The sequence below is a fragment of the Panthera onca genome, chromosome X, assembly GCF_046562875.1.
Source record: "Panthera onca isolate mPanOnc1 chromosome X, mPanOnc1 haplotype 2, whole genome shotgun sequence".
Lineage (NCBI taxonomy): Eukaryota > Metazoa > Chordata > Mammalia > Carnivora > Felidae > Panthera > Panthera onca.
Window position 1 is genome coordinate 116,634,018 of NC_138357.1, and position 18,016 is coordinate 116,652,033.

General features: G+C 38.2%; 1 protein-coding gene across 4 annotated transcripts in view; it reads right to left on the minus strand.

Moving 5' to 3' along the window:
• Positions 1 to 18,016, minus strand: part of TXLNG (taxilin gamma) — a 53,801-nt gene that overhangs the window by 25,133 nt on the left and 10,652 nt on the right. For 3 of the 4 annotated variants that reach the window (XM_081792730.1, XM_081792732.1, XM_081792729.1), the window contains exon 2: positions 2,176 to 2,479. In XM_081792730.1, the coding sequence (XP_081648856.1) occupies positions 2,176 to 2,479 (304 nt within the window). Of the gene's footprint in view, positions 1 to 2,175; positions 2,480 to 14,468; positions 14,634 to 18,016 lie in introns of those variants that run through there. The other variant, XM_081792731.1, reaches the window with a different exon arrangement.

The window sequence follows — 18,016 nt, forward strand, 5'->3', positions numbered from 1 at the left end:
CATGAACCATGAGATCATGACCTGAGCTGAAATCAAGAGTCCTATGCTTAACCAACTGAGCCACCCAGGAGCCCCTAGAAATATATATTAAAATGACTCTGTTATGTGGTACATAGACTGCTATGAAGAAAAAATGACTTTGGGGCACCTGGGTGGCTCAGTCGGTTGAGCGTCCAAGTTCAGCTCAGGTCATGATCTCACAGTCTGTGAGTTCAAACCCCACGTCAGGCTCTGTGCTGACAGCTCAGAGCCTGGAGCCTGCTTCAGAATCTGTGATTCCCTCTCTCTCTCTGTCCCTCCCCTGCTCACGGTCTGTCTCTCTCTCTCTCTCTCAGAAATAAACAAACATTAAAAAAAAAATTTTTTAAAGAAAAAATGACTTCAAAATGGAACACCTTCCTATCCACAATACCAAAACCTCTCATTCACAGCCCAAGGCCAGTAAGAATTTTAAGAGATGGCTAAACATGATTATTAAACAGGATTAGAAGTAGCCATAATATAACCTGCAATTTTTAATCAAGATTTAAAAACCCATACTCCATCTGGGTTTTCTTATTTTTTGGTTTTTTTGAGATAAAATCCACATACCATAAAAACCACCCCTTTATTTTTTAAACCAATCTCTCCACTCAACATGAGGCTCAAACTCACAACAATGAGATCAAGAGTCACATGCTCTACCGACTGAGCCAGTCAGGCACCCCAAAATTCACCGTTTTAAAAGTGTACAACTGAGTGCATTCACAAAGTTGTGCAACCATCACCACTGCTTAATTCCAGAACATTTTCATCACCCCAAAAAGCAGCCCCATATCCATTAACAGTCATTCCCTCTCGCTCCCACTCTAAGACCCTGGCAACCACTATTCCACTTTCTGTCTCCACAGACTTGCCAATTTTGAACATTTCATATAAAATGGAAACCTATTATATGGACTTTTGTGTCCGGTTCCTTTCATTTAGCACATTTTCGAGATTCACCCATGTAGGATGTTATCAGTACTTCATTCCTTTTTAGAACTGAATAATATTCCCCTGTACAGATTCACATTTTGTTTATCCATTCATCAGCTGGTGGATAACGGTATTGTTTCAACTTTTTGGCTATTATGAAAAAAGCTGCCATGAATCCTCGTGTACACATTTTTGTATGGACATGTGCTTTCAACCTTTTTGGGTACATACTTAAATGTAGAATTCTGGGTCACATGGTAACATTATGTGTAACTTTTTAAGACTCCATCTGCTTTCACACAAATAATTGGGGCTGCCAATTTTGAAGAAATTTATTTGTAAGGAATTAAAATTATTTGTCTTTCTATAATAATTTTTAGGTTTTCCAAGTTGGCAGAAAATGGATTTAATAAGGATAATTCAGGGCACCTGGGTGGCTCAGTTGGTTAAGTGTCCAACTCTTGATTTCAGCTCAGGTCATGATCTCATGGTTTTTTGAGTTTGAGCCCTGGATGGGCTTCGTGCTGACAGTACAGAGCCTGCCTGAGATTCTCCCTTTTTCTCTGCCCCTCCCTCCCTCTCTCACTCTTTCTCTCTCTAAATAAATAAACTTAAAAAATATATAAGGATAATTCTATGGAGAAAACCATACAAATCTAACAGTATTAATCTTAGGTATAGTAAGTATAAAAAACTTAGGGGCAATAAGTAAAGCTAAAATAAAAGGGGATTTCGGATTTCCTAACAAGATTTGATGCATTACCTTTTTAGTCCTAAATCTCAAACACAGCAGGAAAAAGAAAACATACCCTTGAAAGCCAGTCTTAACCCACTTTCTGAACTCCAGACATTATGTTTTCTCTAAAGTTTTAGGAGGAGTTTTCAAACAAATCAAATAAATATACAGTTTTCACAGTAAATTCCAGTCAGACTCCATTACAGATGCAAAAAGGCAAGTCAAACACTACCTCTGTCAAGTTGGCCCCAAATTTTGTCAAGAAAGCCTATTCTTGATTATTTAGGGAAAACAACTTCCTGCTCTTTGTCTCCTACACAAAAGGCAGCAGATACAGACTGACTCCACTGCAGACAAGAGTTGTGTTAGCTAAACAACATGTGTCTCAACACCGGCCATGTTCAAGATCACCTGCACTGAAGAAAGCAGAAGTAAAAAGAGCAGCATGTGAAAATGCCCAATCACTGAGCACAGATTATTACCTAATGTTTTCTCTTTGTTTCTGTTGCATTCTGAATCTTGCTGACCGTCAGGGGGATCTGTTCGAGCCTCTCGCCCAGGAATTTCCTCCCTCGATTCTTGTGTACAGTATGCTGGGCTCATCAAACTCCTGTTCCTTGTAATAAAATCACTGCCTTCATCCTCTTCCAATGAATGCTTGTTACTCGTACCACCACAATTTGAGTCTTGATGTTGAAGAATATCATTTGATTGAGAGTTGCGCAACATGTCTGCTTTCACCCCTAACCCACACATTCCAGCTTCTTCCATTGTGCCAATCACAAACTAGACGGAAGGAGGAAAAAAGATGGAAGAGGGGTTATATCAAATGTAATCAATGTTTACATCTAACGACATACCATAGGTTGACAGCTTTTTTTGTTTCTTACTGATTTGTAAAACTGATATAAACATGGTAATTTCTTTTTTTTTTTTAATTTTTTTTTTATGTTTATTTATTTTTGAGACAGAGAGAGACAGAGCATGAACGGGGGAGGGTCAGAGAGAGGGAGACACAGAATCTGAAACAGGCTCCGGGCTCTGAGCTGTCAGCACAGAGTCCGATGCGGGGCTCGAACTCACGGACCGCGAGATCATGACCTGAGACGAAGTCGGCCGCTTAACCGGCTGAGCCACCCAGGCGCCCCAAACATGGTAATTTCTAAGTTTCATAGACAGGTGATGTAACTATAAAGTATAAGAAAATTAAAGTAAATCACACAACTAAGTGGTACCAAAAGAAGTGAGAAATGACATTTAGTTGTAAATCTAAACTTAGCTCCATATAAAAATTCACTACTTAAAATAATTAGCATCTTAGAAGTGAAATTCTCCCAAGTTAGTGACCATTAATTATCCTGGTCTTATCCTTGATGAGATGGTGCAGCAGAGATGGCTCACCAGCTATCCAGCAAACACCCATGCTCCTCCAATATCCTGTGGAGCTGGCACTACTAGACAAGTGTCCGCCTGGGACTACGTTGCCCAGGCCCCCATATGTAAGTGGAACTCCCATGTGAAGTTCCCACCAATAGAATATAAGACCAAGTAAAGACTGTCCCTTCTGCAACAAGACTTTTATTCTTAGAAGCACACATTCTTTCCCCATCATCTCTTCCCCACTCTGGCTGAATGCAGAGGTCTCCTACGCCCTGACAGATGGCACAGCCACAGGATGAAATAAGTGACAGTCTAGGCCCCTAAGTCCCATGTACTTACAAGGGAAGGCTGCCCTTCTTACAAAGAACACCCACACTGGATTAGAGGAGCATAAAAATAAATTTCTCTCACATTAAGCCACAGAAATTTTGAGAATAATGTTTTAAGCAACTATCCCTGCCCTAACAAATATAGACAGTAGGCATGGGAGAGAAGGCAGTATTCTAGTATTTTATTGTCAAATCAGTAAAATTTACCTTACTCTCTCTTCTATCCTATTGTTAACCCCATTCATTTATGGGATTCTCCCTCACCCCTTAACACTACTTGGTCATATGATGTGGCACAAATTTGAATTCTATACATTTCCTCTCTGTATGAAGGAGGGCATCTTCCTTTTTTTGAATAATACAATTGAGGGGGTAGCTGTCTAGTGTGTTTCTCTTATCACAAGTGGACAAAGGTTTACCTTCCAGTTAATAGGAGAGCAGAGACTTGTTATTTCAAGTTACAATAGTATTTCCAACTGAACAATTAAAAACAATTTTTTTAAGTTTATGCATTTTGAGAGAGAGAGAGAAAATGTGTGCCCGTGGGGAGGGGCAGAGAGAGAGAGAGGGAGAGAATACCAAGCAGACTCCCCACTGTCAGCTGTCCACGTGGAGCTGACGGAAGGCTCAAACCCAGGAACCGTGAGATCACGACCTGAGCCGAAATCACGAGTCAGACACGTGACCAACTGAGCCATCCAGGCGCCCCTAAAAATAATTTTAAGTATCAAAGTAGCAGGGGATAGGGAGATTATGGGAACTAAATCTTTTGTAACGTTGATCAATCAGGTACTGTGCTTTTGGAAGAACAAATTGGTATAGTCACTTTGAAAAACTGGCAAAACGGATACCTTTCAACCCAGTTAATTCTACTCCTAGGATTTTACCCAAGTGTGTACACGTGTGCAGCCAAAGGCCAAGAAAGTTTAAAACAGTGCTATTTGTAATTGCCTCAACATGGAATCAATCCAAATTTTTTATCAACAGAAGGGATACACTGTACTATGCTCACGCCATCCAGCACCAGAACTACTTCTAGATGCAGTGACACAGGTAAGTCGCGTAGACCGAATGCTGTGCAGAAATCCATACTATAGTGGGGCGCCTGGGTGGCTCAGTCGGTTGAGCGGCCGACTTCGGCTCAGGTCACGATCTCGTGGTCCGTGAGTTCGAGCCCCGCGTCGGGCTCTGTGCTGACCGTTCAGAGCCTGGAGCCTGTTTCGGATTCTGTGTCTCCCTCTCTCTCTGCCCCTCCCCCGTTCATGCTCTGTCTCTCTCTGTCTCAAAAATAAATAAATGTTAAAAAAAAAAAAAATTAAAAAAAAAAAAAAAAAAAAAAAAAGAAATCCATACTATAGTAAACCGTTTATATATAAAGTTCAAAAACAGGCAAGGTTAATCATTTGTGCTGGAAATCAAGTGGTTACCTTTGGGAGTAAGCTCTTCTGCGGTGCTTGGTAATATTCTATTTCTTGATCCAGATGGGGTAACACAGATGTTCACTTTATGAAAATACATTACACCTAAACATTTACAATTTGTGTACTTTATTGAAGTGAAACATACCTTCAGAAAAGTTTATTTTAAAAGGTGCAATTTAGGGACACCTGGGTGGCTCAGTTGGCTAAGCATCCAACTTCGGCTCAGGTCATGATCTCACGGTTCGTGAGTTCAAGCCCCGCGTCAGACTCTGTGTTAATAGCTCAGAGCCTGGATCCTGCTTCTGATTCTGTGTATCTCCCCCCTCCTCTCTTTTTCTCTCTCTGTCCCTCTCCCACTCGAACTCTCTCTCAAAAATAAACATTTAAAAAAAAATTTTAGAAGTGCAATTTGTATACTGTTCAAGAGTTATGAAGAACCAAAACATTTTCCTCTTGACAAAAAGATTAGAAACGTGCTTTAATCAAAAAGAATGAAATCTTGCCATTTGCAACAACATGGATGGAACTAGAGGATATTATGCTAAGCGAAATTAGAGAAAGACAAATATCATATGACTTCACTCATATGTGGAATTTAAGATGCAAAACAGATGAACATAAGGGAAGGGAAGCAAAAATAATATAAAAATGAGGACAAAAGATAAGAGACTCAAATACAGAGAACAAACTGAGGGTTGCTGGAGGGGTTGTGGGTGGGGGGATGTGCTAAATGGGTAAGGGGCATTAAGGAAGACACTTGTTGGGATAAGCACTGGGTATTACACATAGGGAATCAATCACTGGAATCTACTCCTGAAATCATTATTGTACTATATGCTAACTAACTTGGATGTAAATTTAAAAACAAATAAATAAAATTGAAAAAAAAAGCAATGTGTTGCTTTCCATGATACTTTAAAAATAATGTACACATAATACTTTCATTTCTTAAAAAAAATTAATGCATTAAGGGGAAATGGGTTGTCTATTTTCAGAGTTATGGTTTGAAACCACACTCTAAGCCTAAATGCTTAGAAATACTGCAAAGACTCATATTCTTTTAAAAAAGGTTTAAAATTCACTTCCATGCATAATGCATTCTGGAGAATGACGTTTCTCAAGTGTAACCCATAGGTATTAAATTTAAACTTAGAAGACATTCATGAAGTTTCAAGAAACATCTTTTGTTAAATTTCATTACTGCAGAAACCTGTAAAGCCACAAATCTGCCCAAATAACATACTACAGAAGTATTACTATCAAACGGAAATGTAAAGTGTTCATTTTAATGACACATTATACATAGAACTACTATTTCCACCTCTACTTTATATCAAATACTGAATTGCCATATACTATTGGGCACATGGATAATGTTAACAGATACTCTCTACACAAAAGCAGTACAGAGGAAAAATGAGTGCTATTAATATCATCTTTCCCAACTTTTAAAAAATAATTTTAAACCTGAAAACTATTAGCGTAAGAATGGGTTCAAGAAATCACAATATTGGTTTTATTTATTTTTTTAATATATGAAATTTATTGTCAAATTGGTTTCCATACAACACCCAGTGCTCATCCCAAAAGATGCCCTCTTCAATACCCATCACCTACCTTCCCCTCCCTCCCACCCCCCGTCAACCCTCAGTTTGTTCTCAGTTTTTAAGAGTCTCTTATGCTTTGGCCACAATATTGGTTTTAAATACTGATGAAAGTCTGTTAAAAGATAACTAAAATAGGGGCACCTGGGTGGCTCAGTTGGTTGAGTGTCCGACTTCGGCTCAGGTCATGATCTCACGGTTCGTGAGTTCGAGCCCCGCGTCAGGCTCTGTGCTGACAGCTCAGAGCCTGGAGCCTGCTTCAGATTCTGTGTCTCCCTCTCTCTCTGCCCCTCCCCGACTCATGCTCGCTCGCTCTGTCAAAAGTGAATAAACGTTAAAAAAAAAATGTGTAAAAGATAACTAAAATGGAAGACTGCTATATCTCTAACACGATAGAATTTCTCAGAAGTGTAATAATAATAAAATCCACATAGTACCAGAAAATGTTTTGTTAAGCCACACCAAAAATATGAGCAAGCAATTTGTTCAAAGAAGCGGGGGCAGGAATAATTTTCACCAAGGAAAACCTGAGGCCTCTTCTAGGATCAATTTTAATAAGGGTACCTGAGGAATGGAACTTGTCAATTTCTAGTGTTTCAGTTCTATTAGTGATTTTGCATAACCTTTATTGAGATATAATTCACATACATTTCACCAATTTAAAGTGTACAATTCACTGGTGTTTAGTATATTCATAGAGTTGTGCAACCATCACTACAATCAATCTTAGAATACTTTTGTCACCTCAAAAAGAAACCCTCCCATTACCCCCAACCTTAGGCAACTAATGCATGGTGTCTCTACAGATGTGGTTATTCTGAACAGTTCACATAAATAGAATCACATAATATGTGACCTTTTGTGTCTGGCTTCTTTCACAAAGCATTTCAAGGTTCATCCATGTTGTAGTATGTTATCTCTACTTCATTTTTCTTCATTGCCAAATAATATTCCATATAGTTTGGATATTCCACATTTATCCATTCATCAGTTGACAGGACATCTGGATTATTTCCAACTCTTGGCTATTATGAATAATTCTGTTACGAACATTAATGTACAAGTCTTTATGTGGACATACGTTTACATTTCTCCAGGGTATATACCTGGGAGTGGAACTGCTAGGGTCATATGGTCACTCTGTTTAATCTTTTGAGGAACTGTGACACTTTTTCTAAGTGCACCATTTTATATTCCCACCAGCAGTGTGTAAGGGTTCCATTATTTCTACATCCTCGCCAACACTTGTTATTGTCTGTCCTTTTGACTATAGCCACTATAGTGTGAAGGTATCTCATCTAATGACTGATGTTGAGAATCTTCTCATGTAGTTATTGGCCATCTGTATACCTCCTTTAGACAAATGTTTATTCAGATCCTTCATCCATTTTTTTACCTGAGTTATCTGTAATTTTATTATTGAGTTGTAAGAGTTCTTTATATAGGAAAGACACAAGTCCCTTATCAGAGGTATGATTTGGAAGTATCTTCTATTACTGTTCTCTCGATTTTGGAGAAAAGGTGCAATATATTCACCAATTTCAAAATGTCATCAATGTAATTAAAAGTTACTCTGGCTTTCAGATTAAAAGCAATTACAACTATCAGAGACAGAAAAAGGTTTAAAGACTAGAAAGGCCAAAATGTTTACCTAACTCAAAATAATAGCCGGCGGCACTGAGCATAAATAAGGATGCGGATCTGCAGAGCACACAACCATCACATTCCACAGTGTCCTATTTCAACATTCTCTATTTTTAGTTAATACTACGTTGTTGTTTTTTTTGTTTTTCCAGACACGCCCCCTTCACCTCTCAACTGTCACACGTATTACATTATCACTTATTTGGTATGCATATCCTCCTGTAGACAGCAAAAGCTTATGCATAAAAGGTACTCAATTGCCAATTGATGGAGAGCACAAGGAGCCAAAATGGCTACTGAAAACAAGCCATGGAGAGTACCTAAACATTACTACACAGCTTAGAGAAAAATACCACTATTACTACTTTATCTTTAGAAGCAACACGGTATTACATGACAAAACTGGTGCAACTAATTTTGATATATTTTTCACATGTGCTAATGAAAGACTGACTTTGGCTCTAAAGATCTTTTTTGTTTATAAATAAGCCCAGGTCCAGCTGGACTCTTGAAATAGCAGGCCCCAATTTTTCTACCGTAAGGACTATTTGTTCAAGAACTTACTTGGGGTTCTGCACTAGGCCATGGTATGAAGCAAATTCTTAGGCCAACTACTTTATTTATATTGTAAATTATGTCTCAGCCCTCATCTGCTTAAGCAGAGACCTCTATATCATACAGCAAATACAAATTCCTACTCTGCTCTAATACCTATTCTGGATGCCTTTCCTTGAGTATCATCTCCTGTATAATCAATAGCAGCAGCAGCTAGTACTTATACAGCAAATACTACATCTTGGCACTACTGTAAGCACTTTCCTATATTAACTACCTTAATCCTCACAATAATGTCACAAGAGAAGTACTATTATCTCCATTTTACAAATGAGCAAACTGACATGATAAAGTATCGTGCCAAAGGTTACAATTAGTAAATAGCAGGGCAAAGATGTGAACCCTGGCAATCTGGTTTCTGAGTCCACGTGTTTAATCACAATGATATACTGCTTCATGACTACCCTATACAAACACCCTTATCCTGGCCTAGCCATCTTACAGAAATGTATTTAATAATGGGTAAAGATGCTCCCCAAATACTATGTATATAAAAAATTGCAAAACAGTACACACCAATTTTACATACATGCGTGTACATTTATGTATGTGTATACATACACAAAGAAAGTATTGGGAGGAGGAGCACCTGGCTGGCACAGTTAGTAGAGCATGCGACTCCTGATCTCAGGGTTTAAGTTCAAGCCTCATGTTGGGTGTAGAGATTACTTAAAAATAAAATTAAAAGAAAAAAAAAAGAAAGTGCCGGGAGGAAATACATCTATATATTAATAATGGTTATTTTTAAATAGTATAATTATGGGTAGTGCTTCTTTTTCCTTCACTATATTTTCTAGTATCACTACAGCCAATTTTTATTCCCATTGGAATTGAAAAAAATTCAAAAACTACTCATGCTAATAACATGGGAAGCATCACAGAACATATGTAAATGTTATTAAAACTTCTACACAAGTCATTTAAGATAAAAATTAATTTTGGGGGCGCATGGCTGACTTAGTCGGTTAAGTGTCCAACTTCAGCTCAGGTCATGATCTCATGGCTCACGGGTTCGAATCCTGCATCGGGCTCTACGCTGACAACACGTAGCCTGCTTCAGATCCTTTGCCTCCCTCTCTCTGCCCCTCCCCAGTTCATGCATGCATGTGCGCACTGTCTCTTTCAAAAATAGACATTGGGGTGCCTGGGTGGCTCAGTAGGTTGAGCGTCCAACTTTGGCTCAGGTCAGGATCTCACACAGTTTGTGGGTTTGAGGCCCACGTCAGGCTCTGTGCCGACAGCTCAGAGTCCGCTGTGGATCCTCTGTCCAGCTCTCTCTATGCCCCTACCCCACTCTCTCTCTAAAAATAAATAAACTTTTAAAAATAAATAGGGGCGCCTGGTGGCTCAGTTGGTTTAAGCGTCCAACTTCAGCTCAGGTCATGAACTCGCGGTTCGGGAGATCAAGCCCTGCATCAGGCTCTGTGCTAAGAGCTCAAAGCCTGGAGCCTGCTTCGGATTCTGTGTCTCCCTCTCTCTCTGTTCCTCACCTGCTTGCACTCTGTCTCTCTCTCAAAAACAAAGATTAAAAAAAAATTTTTTTTAATAAACATTAAAAAAGTAATTTTTATTTAACACAAATGGATACTCAAAGAATGCTAAGACCCACAACCCAACAAAAATGGGCAAACAATATGAAGCAAAAAAAATCACAGAAAAGAAAATACAAGTGGCTAGTAAACATATGCTTAGCTTTACTCACAATGAGAGAAGTACAACTTAAAACTATCAGATAATGGGGCGCCTGAGTGGCTCAATCAGTCAAGCGTCTGACACTTGATTTCAGCTCAGGTCACAATCTCACGGTTCATGGGATCGAGCCCCTCGTCAACTCTGCATGGACAGTGTGGAGCCTGCTAGAAATTATCTCTCTGTGCCTCCCCCACTCACACTTGCTCTCTCTCAAAATAAATACACATTTTTAAAAAATCTATCAGATGGCATTATTCACATCAAAAACATTGACCACACAATGTGGGAGAGGGTGTGGGGTACTGTCAAGCATTCCTGGTTGGGGGACAAACTGGTTTAACCACTAAGGAGTCCAATTCAGGGCAGGGATTGTGTGAGAAGGGGCACAAGGAAGCTTTCTGGGGTGATGGGGATGCTCTATAACTTGACTAGGATTTGGGTTACAGAGTTGCATGCATTTGTTAAAACCCAGCATGTACACACCTAACATGGCTTCATGGGTGAAGAGACCAATAGATGGATAGATAAATGAAAAAGCTAGTAAACTATCAATGGAAGAATCTAGATGGTGGCAATATGGTTGATAGCATCAAATTCTTTCAACTTTATGTTTGAAATTTTCCGTAATAAAGTGTTGAGGAAAAACTTATGCCACATAGCTTTGACCCACCAAACTCATTTCTTCTCAATTTCTCCTATGGACAAACCAATACATCTGTGAAATAATATAAACTTACGTAGCAGTATTTATAGTAACCAAAAAAAATCAGAAATACCCTAAATGTCCATTAATAATGAACTGGACAGTAGTAACTTTGTATGGTGACAGATGGCAAACTGCAGTGGGCATTATGTAATGTACATAAATGCTGAATCACTACATGGTACAGCTGACACTAATATCGCATGTGAACTATACTTAAATCAATAGGGGCACCTGGGTGGCTCAGTTGGTTTAAGCATCTGCCTTCAGCTCAGGACATGATCTCACCATTGGTGAGTTCAAGCCCTGCATTGGGCTCTCTGCCATCAGTGTGGGACCCACTTCAGAGTCTCTGTCCCCTCTCTTGATGCCCCTCCCCTGTTCACGTGTGTGTGCACGCTCTCTCTCAAATAAACTTTAAAAATAAAGTAAAATAAAATGAAATAAAATAAAATAAGATAAAATGACTACATACACCCTACCAAAATAACGGACTGGATAGATCAATGCGGTACATCCATACAGCAGAGTACTATTGCATCTATTTAAAAAAACAATAAGGTGGGGCGCCTGGGTGGCTCAGTCGGTTGAGCGTCCGACTTCAGCTCAGGTCACGATCTCACGGTTCGTGAGTTCGAGCCCCGCGTCAGGCTCTGGGCTGATGGCTCAGAGCCTGGAGCCTGCTTCCAATTCTGTGTCTCCCTCTCTCTCTGCCCCTCCCCCGTTCATGCTCTGTCTCTCTCTGTCTCAAGAATAAATAAACATTAAAAAAAAAAAAAAAAATTTAAAAAAACAATAAGGTAGTTACATAATTACTGATCTGTAAGGATAAGCTGAAAAGGGAAAAAGAAAAATGCCCTGTACTATGTACTGTATGCCACAATTTGGGTGTGGGGGGGGGGGGGGGGAGGGGTGGTGGTGGTATAAGTTTATGATTGAGAATCATATACAATCTCTGGAAGGATACAAAGAAACATACTAATGGAGAGATGGCGAGAAACTGATGGGGTGGGGCTGGAGGGGAACACAAGGCTTTTACAGCAGGTCTATTTTTATCTTTCAAGTTAGGGATCATGAGTTACCTTCATAACAGTTTGTTGTTTTTTTTAAAAAAATACCAAGATGAATACAGTTCTCTAACATAGTACCTATCATTAAGAAAAATGAGGAGGAAATGTTTATTGAAATTCCAATCTCAAATGAAAATGAAACCAACAGTAAGTAGTTTCAAGATAAATTTCTATACGAACTTTTCCCTGAAAATCATCAAACATGAGCTATCACATTTTTGTTTTATGAGTCTACAGTCATAAGCAGCACACACAGCTCTTGCAGCTTGAAAGACACTTGAGAGGGCAGGTCCATTCGGCCAGAGCAGTGTTTACTGGAGCCCTAAACCCTAGCAATCCTCCACCCCAGCCAGTCCCCTCCTGTCAAAGGATACATTTCTCAACCTTCCTTCCATTGTCTAAATACTTGGAGCTAAGATGACTCCTTAAGTGAAGAAGAGATGCCTTCAAAATGATAGCCACCAGTTCACCAATCATTAATTGTAGGAGCAAAGAATCGCTATTGCTAAAAATTTTTGCAAACATGCATACACTGTATTCATCTACTATGTGTAAAAGCTTTTTCCATCAATACATTTGAAACTGAGATCACATGGGAATTAAAAGCCTGAAGAAAAAAATATTTAAATAAATTTCTTTCCCTTATACTCTGTGAATAATAATAAAGAGAAAGGTGAACAATTTTCAAATTTAAAACTTTCAGTTATGCTCTTTCAAATATTGCTAAAGCTAAAGAACCAGATTTCTTTGGCTTATTTTGTTTCAAGCGCTTAAATGTTTTTTAGTAATGGCTGTTCTTTTAATAAGACTGGTCTAAATAAAAAACTAAAAAGCCAACACCCACATTCACTTCCTAATTATTTCAACTACCATTTGCTTAAATGAGATCGAATGCCTTCAACCAGTGCTAGGCATGTGCTGAAAGCAGAAATCACTCAGTCATTGCCACTGAGGGCTAGGGTGGCCCTTCAGAGGGAGCAGGTGGGAAAGACTGCACATGTATATATTTTCCTGAGGAGAGATCTTAGCTAGCTTCAAGTTCCCAAACAGTCGTGGAAAAATTTATCAAGTAGGCAAAGTGAACCTTCAGAACCTGCAAGCCCCTTACCCCCATTTAACCTTCCCCTCTGACAGGCGGGGCTTATTTTCCCCAATAAGGAAAATGAAACTTAGGGAGTTAAAGTAACTTGCCCACGATCATATTAAAGTCAATAAAAGGAGCTCACAAAATTCAAAACCAGGTCAAACTCAAGAGCCTATGTTTTCTCCATTACACAACTCCCCTCATTTCATACATTAGCCTTGAAAAATGAAAGGTCAAACACATCTCTCATGCAGTTTATAAAATAAGCCTAACAAATTAAACGGATGTCTAAAAATATATGGCATGTTAGATATACTAGGATGAATTTAGGAAAACACTGGGAAAAAGCTTTAAGATTTCTAGCAGTGATTAACTCTGGGACTTAGGGAGGGGACACAGGCCTAAGTCAGAGGTAGGGATATTTTTTTTTTTTTAATTTAATTTAATTTAATTTTTTAAAATTTACATCCAAATTAGTTAGCATATAGTGCAACAATGATTTCAGGAGTAGATTCCTTAGTGCCCCTTACCTATTTAGCCCATCCCCCCTCCCACACCCCCTCCAGTAACCCTGTTTGTTCTCAATGAGTCTCTTCTGTTTTGTCCCTCTCCCTGTTTTTATATTATTTTTGTTTCCCTTCCCTTATGTTCATCTGTTTTGTCTCTTAAAGTCCTCACATGAAGTCATATTTTTGTCTTTCTCTAATTTCACTTAGCATAATACCCTCCAGTTTCATCCACGTAGTTGCAAATGGCAAGACTTCATTCTTTTTGATCGCCGAGTAATACTCCATTATATATATGTACCACATCTTCTTTATCCATTCATCCATCGATGGACATTTGGGCTCTTTCCATATTTTGGCTATTGCTGATAGTGCTGCTATAAACATGCGGATGCATGAGTCCCTTCGAAACAGCACACCTGTATCCCATGGATAAATGCCTAATAGTGCAATTGCTGGGTCGTTGGGTTCTATTTTTAGTTTTTTGAGGAACCTCCATACTGTTTTCCAGAGTGGCTGCACCAGCTTGCATTCCCAGGAGGTAAGGATATCTTTAAATAATTTTAAGTGATTATTTAAGGCATTAAGGTTTTTGTTATTTTACTTTTTTGTGTCTTAGGATAAACTAAATTATGTCTAAAAATCTCTTCAACCCTAGGTTTCTAATAATTTGCCCTAAGAGTGTCAACTGCCAAACAGGAATGTGAGGACAAGAGTACATACTTACCAGGCTCAGGGCAGGCCAGCAAAGGAAGGACTACAGGAGGAAATCCTGAAACGTACCAAAGATACTCTGTATCTCTCCAGACATCCACTATCAGCCTTGGTTGGTTTTTAAAATATGAACCTCCTTCCTAAACATATCCATTCTGAGAAGCTTTTACATTTCCAAATACAAATTTTACAAACTTATTAAAAATGTACATTTTCATGTGCTTTTTAATTTTCTTAAATAGGTGGATGGAGTTGGTGGGGGTTTCATGTACTTTTCTAAATTAGAAAAGTGATTTTGGCTTTATATAAGTCATTTAAAATAGTTAATATAGTAAAGCTATTTTAGTCTTTAAAAGAATTATTCTGGATAGCAAACTTTTCCACACAGTTAACACTGTACCAATCATTCATCTCAAAATTCTGTTTCAATCATCTTGGACCAAAGCCTTTAAGATATGCATTAGATAACTCGATACCTCCTTTAGTAGATTTACTGTGTTAGAACAAAGAAATGAAATGAAAGAGTTTTAATTTTTAACAGATAAAAGGATATATTACCGTGTACTAGAATATAAGCATATTTTGGTGTACGTCTCTATAGTATGCCTATATTCTTTAAGATGATAAACTCCTAATATGTCAAAATACAAACTCCCACAGATGAGTCCTTATTTTTATCTCAGGCATGAAATACTTGTCTGAGAATTCCTAATTATATAGCACTGTCTTCCAAAACAGACCATGCAGAACCATATGTGGGAATTCACTATATTTTTTTAAATGGTGTCATTTCAAATTGGTAAAGAAAATAAAATGATTGGGTTGCCTGGGTAGCTCAGTTAGTTAAGACCTCAGCTCAGGTCATGATCTCACCATTAGTGAAATCGAGCCCCGCTTTGGATCCTCTTATCCTCCTCCTCTCTCTCTGCCCCTCCCCCCACTCTCTAGTGTGCATGTGTGCTCTCTCCTAAAAAAAAAAAAAAAAAAAAAAAAAAACCATAAAAAAAATCAAACAAAACAAATTTCACCAATAAAATCACTTGAAAAGAAAGGAAAAGAAAAGAAGTGATTTCCGATATTTTCCAAACCATTTGGGAGAAAAAGAATGATATCCTGTAGCATCCCTCCAGATGCACCAAGACTGAAAAAAATGAAAACCACAAAGCACTAGAAGTCCTAAGTGAAATTTTTTTCCATAATCTTGGCATGGGAAAGCCCTTTCTAAATAAATCAAGAAGCACAAAAGTTATTTTATTTTTTTAAAGGAGAGGAAGATCAATTTACTAAATAGTAACTGAAAACATTGGACCAGCCAAAAGGCCACATTTGTACAGGCTTCAAATGAGTCAGAGACCCAATTTGCAAGAGTTTGTGAACAAGCAGATCACAGTTAAAGAACATATTTAACCTCATTCAAGATCAAAGAAATGCAAATAAATAATCTTTAACCTACCACAAAACAAACCTTCACGTGGGCAAACATGTCCCTCAGTACAGTCCTGGGGAGTCTAAATTAGCAGAGTATTCATTTTGTAGGGGTATTTAGCAGTATCTACCAATGTCTGAGTACATATTCACTTTCACCTAGTGATTCCATGGCTAGTTTATTCAAGAGACATTCTCACTCAAAGGCAAAAAAGGCTATTCACCAAATTACTGACTCTTACCATGCAAAACCACCTGTCTACCAGTAAGGAATTGGTTAAATAAATAATGCTCATCCATACAAGGTAGAACTGCACAGCTTTTCAAAAGAATAAGGCAGATCCGCATCAATATGCACAGATCTTCAGGGGCGCCTGGGTGGCTCAGTTGGTTAAGCATCTGACTCTTGACTTTGTCTCAAGTCATGATCTCATGGTAATGAGACTGAGCCCCACGACTGGCTCCACGGAAGATTCTCTCTCTCCCTCTCTCTCATGCTCTAAAATAAAGGAGTAAGTAAATAAAATATGGACAGATCTCCAAGGTATAACTAAGGAAAAAGACAAACATCTAGTGCAGGATGAATGTCTCAGTATAAATTTAAGAAGTATTCATATACAAGCCAGTATATTGGTAAAAATTTTCTGAGGATATCCTCAAAATTGTTCACAATGGATGGGGGTTTAGAAGCTGGAAAAGAAGGAAGGCTTACTTTTAATTTTGTACTTTTTGGTTCTATTTTATTTTTTATTATGTGAATGTAGTAATTTCAGTAAAAAAAAAAAAAAACAACTTTGAAGTTGACTGATTTAATTTTGATTAATTTTGGGGTGACATCACAGTATTATACCTATTATTCTACCAATACACCCCCAAGATTAGGTCTAAAGATGGCAAGAGTTCCTGTTTCATGTCATCTTTTCCCTTCACCCTGCTCTACACCTCTGGGTCTGTCCCATCTTTATACACACATCTTCTACTGGATTATAGAAGATCTACTAAGCATGAGGCTGGGTAGCAGTTCTCATTTACTTCCTTCTTAAAACAATTCTGAAAATTGGAATATCTCATTTAAACTTGGCCTCAATTTATAACTATGGCTAGGATATCTGCCAAATCACTTTATAAGTTAAAAAAAAAAAAAAAAACTGAAGGGAGTGCCTGGGTGGTTCAGTCAGTTAAGCGTCCGACTTCAGCTCAGGTCATGATCTCACAGTTCGTGAGTTCGAGCCCCGTGTCAGGCTCTGCACTGAGCGCTCAGAGCCTGGAGCCTGCTTTGGATTCTGTGTCTCTCTCTCTCTCTGTCTCTGTCTCTCTCTGCCCTTCCCTTGCTCGTGCTCTCTCTCTCAAAAATAAACAAACATTTAAAAAATTAAAAAAAAAAAAGTAGAACTACCATATGATCCAGCTATTTCACTTCTGTGTATTTATCTCAAGAAAATGAAAATACAAATTTGAAAAGATATATGCATCCCTATGTTCACTGCATTATTTACAATAGCCAAGATAAGTAAACAATCTAAGTGTCCATCAGTGGAGGAATGGATACAGAAGATGTGGTATATACACAATGCAGTTATTATTCAGCCATAAAAAAGAATGAAATCTTTCCATTTGCAACAACATGGATGGACCTAGAGGGTATTATGTTAAGTGAAATAAGTCAGAGAAAGACAAAAACCCTATGATTTCACTTATATGTGGAATCGAAAAAACAAAACTCATAGATACAGAGAACAGATCAGTGGTTATTAGAGAGGAAGGGAGCTGGAGGTGGGCAAAAGGGTAAAGGAGGTCAACTGTATGGTGACAGATGGTAAATAGATTTATTGTAACAATCACTTCGTAGTGTATGCAAATGCTGAATTATTACATTGTACATCTAAAACTAATATGTGATATTACCATTTTACCTCAATTAAAATAAACTGAAAAAATCTAAGTCTACTGTTTGAGATACATGGAATTTACAAAACAGGGTTAACATAATATACATAAGGCTAAGGAAAGAATAAACCTAACATTTACTAATTGTTATACGCTAGACATTTTAAGTACATTATTTACTTTAACCTTACAGTTCTAAGATAGTGAGAACATCACCCCATTATACAGATAAACTAGGGAGAAAAGTAG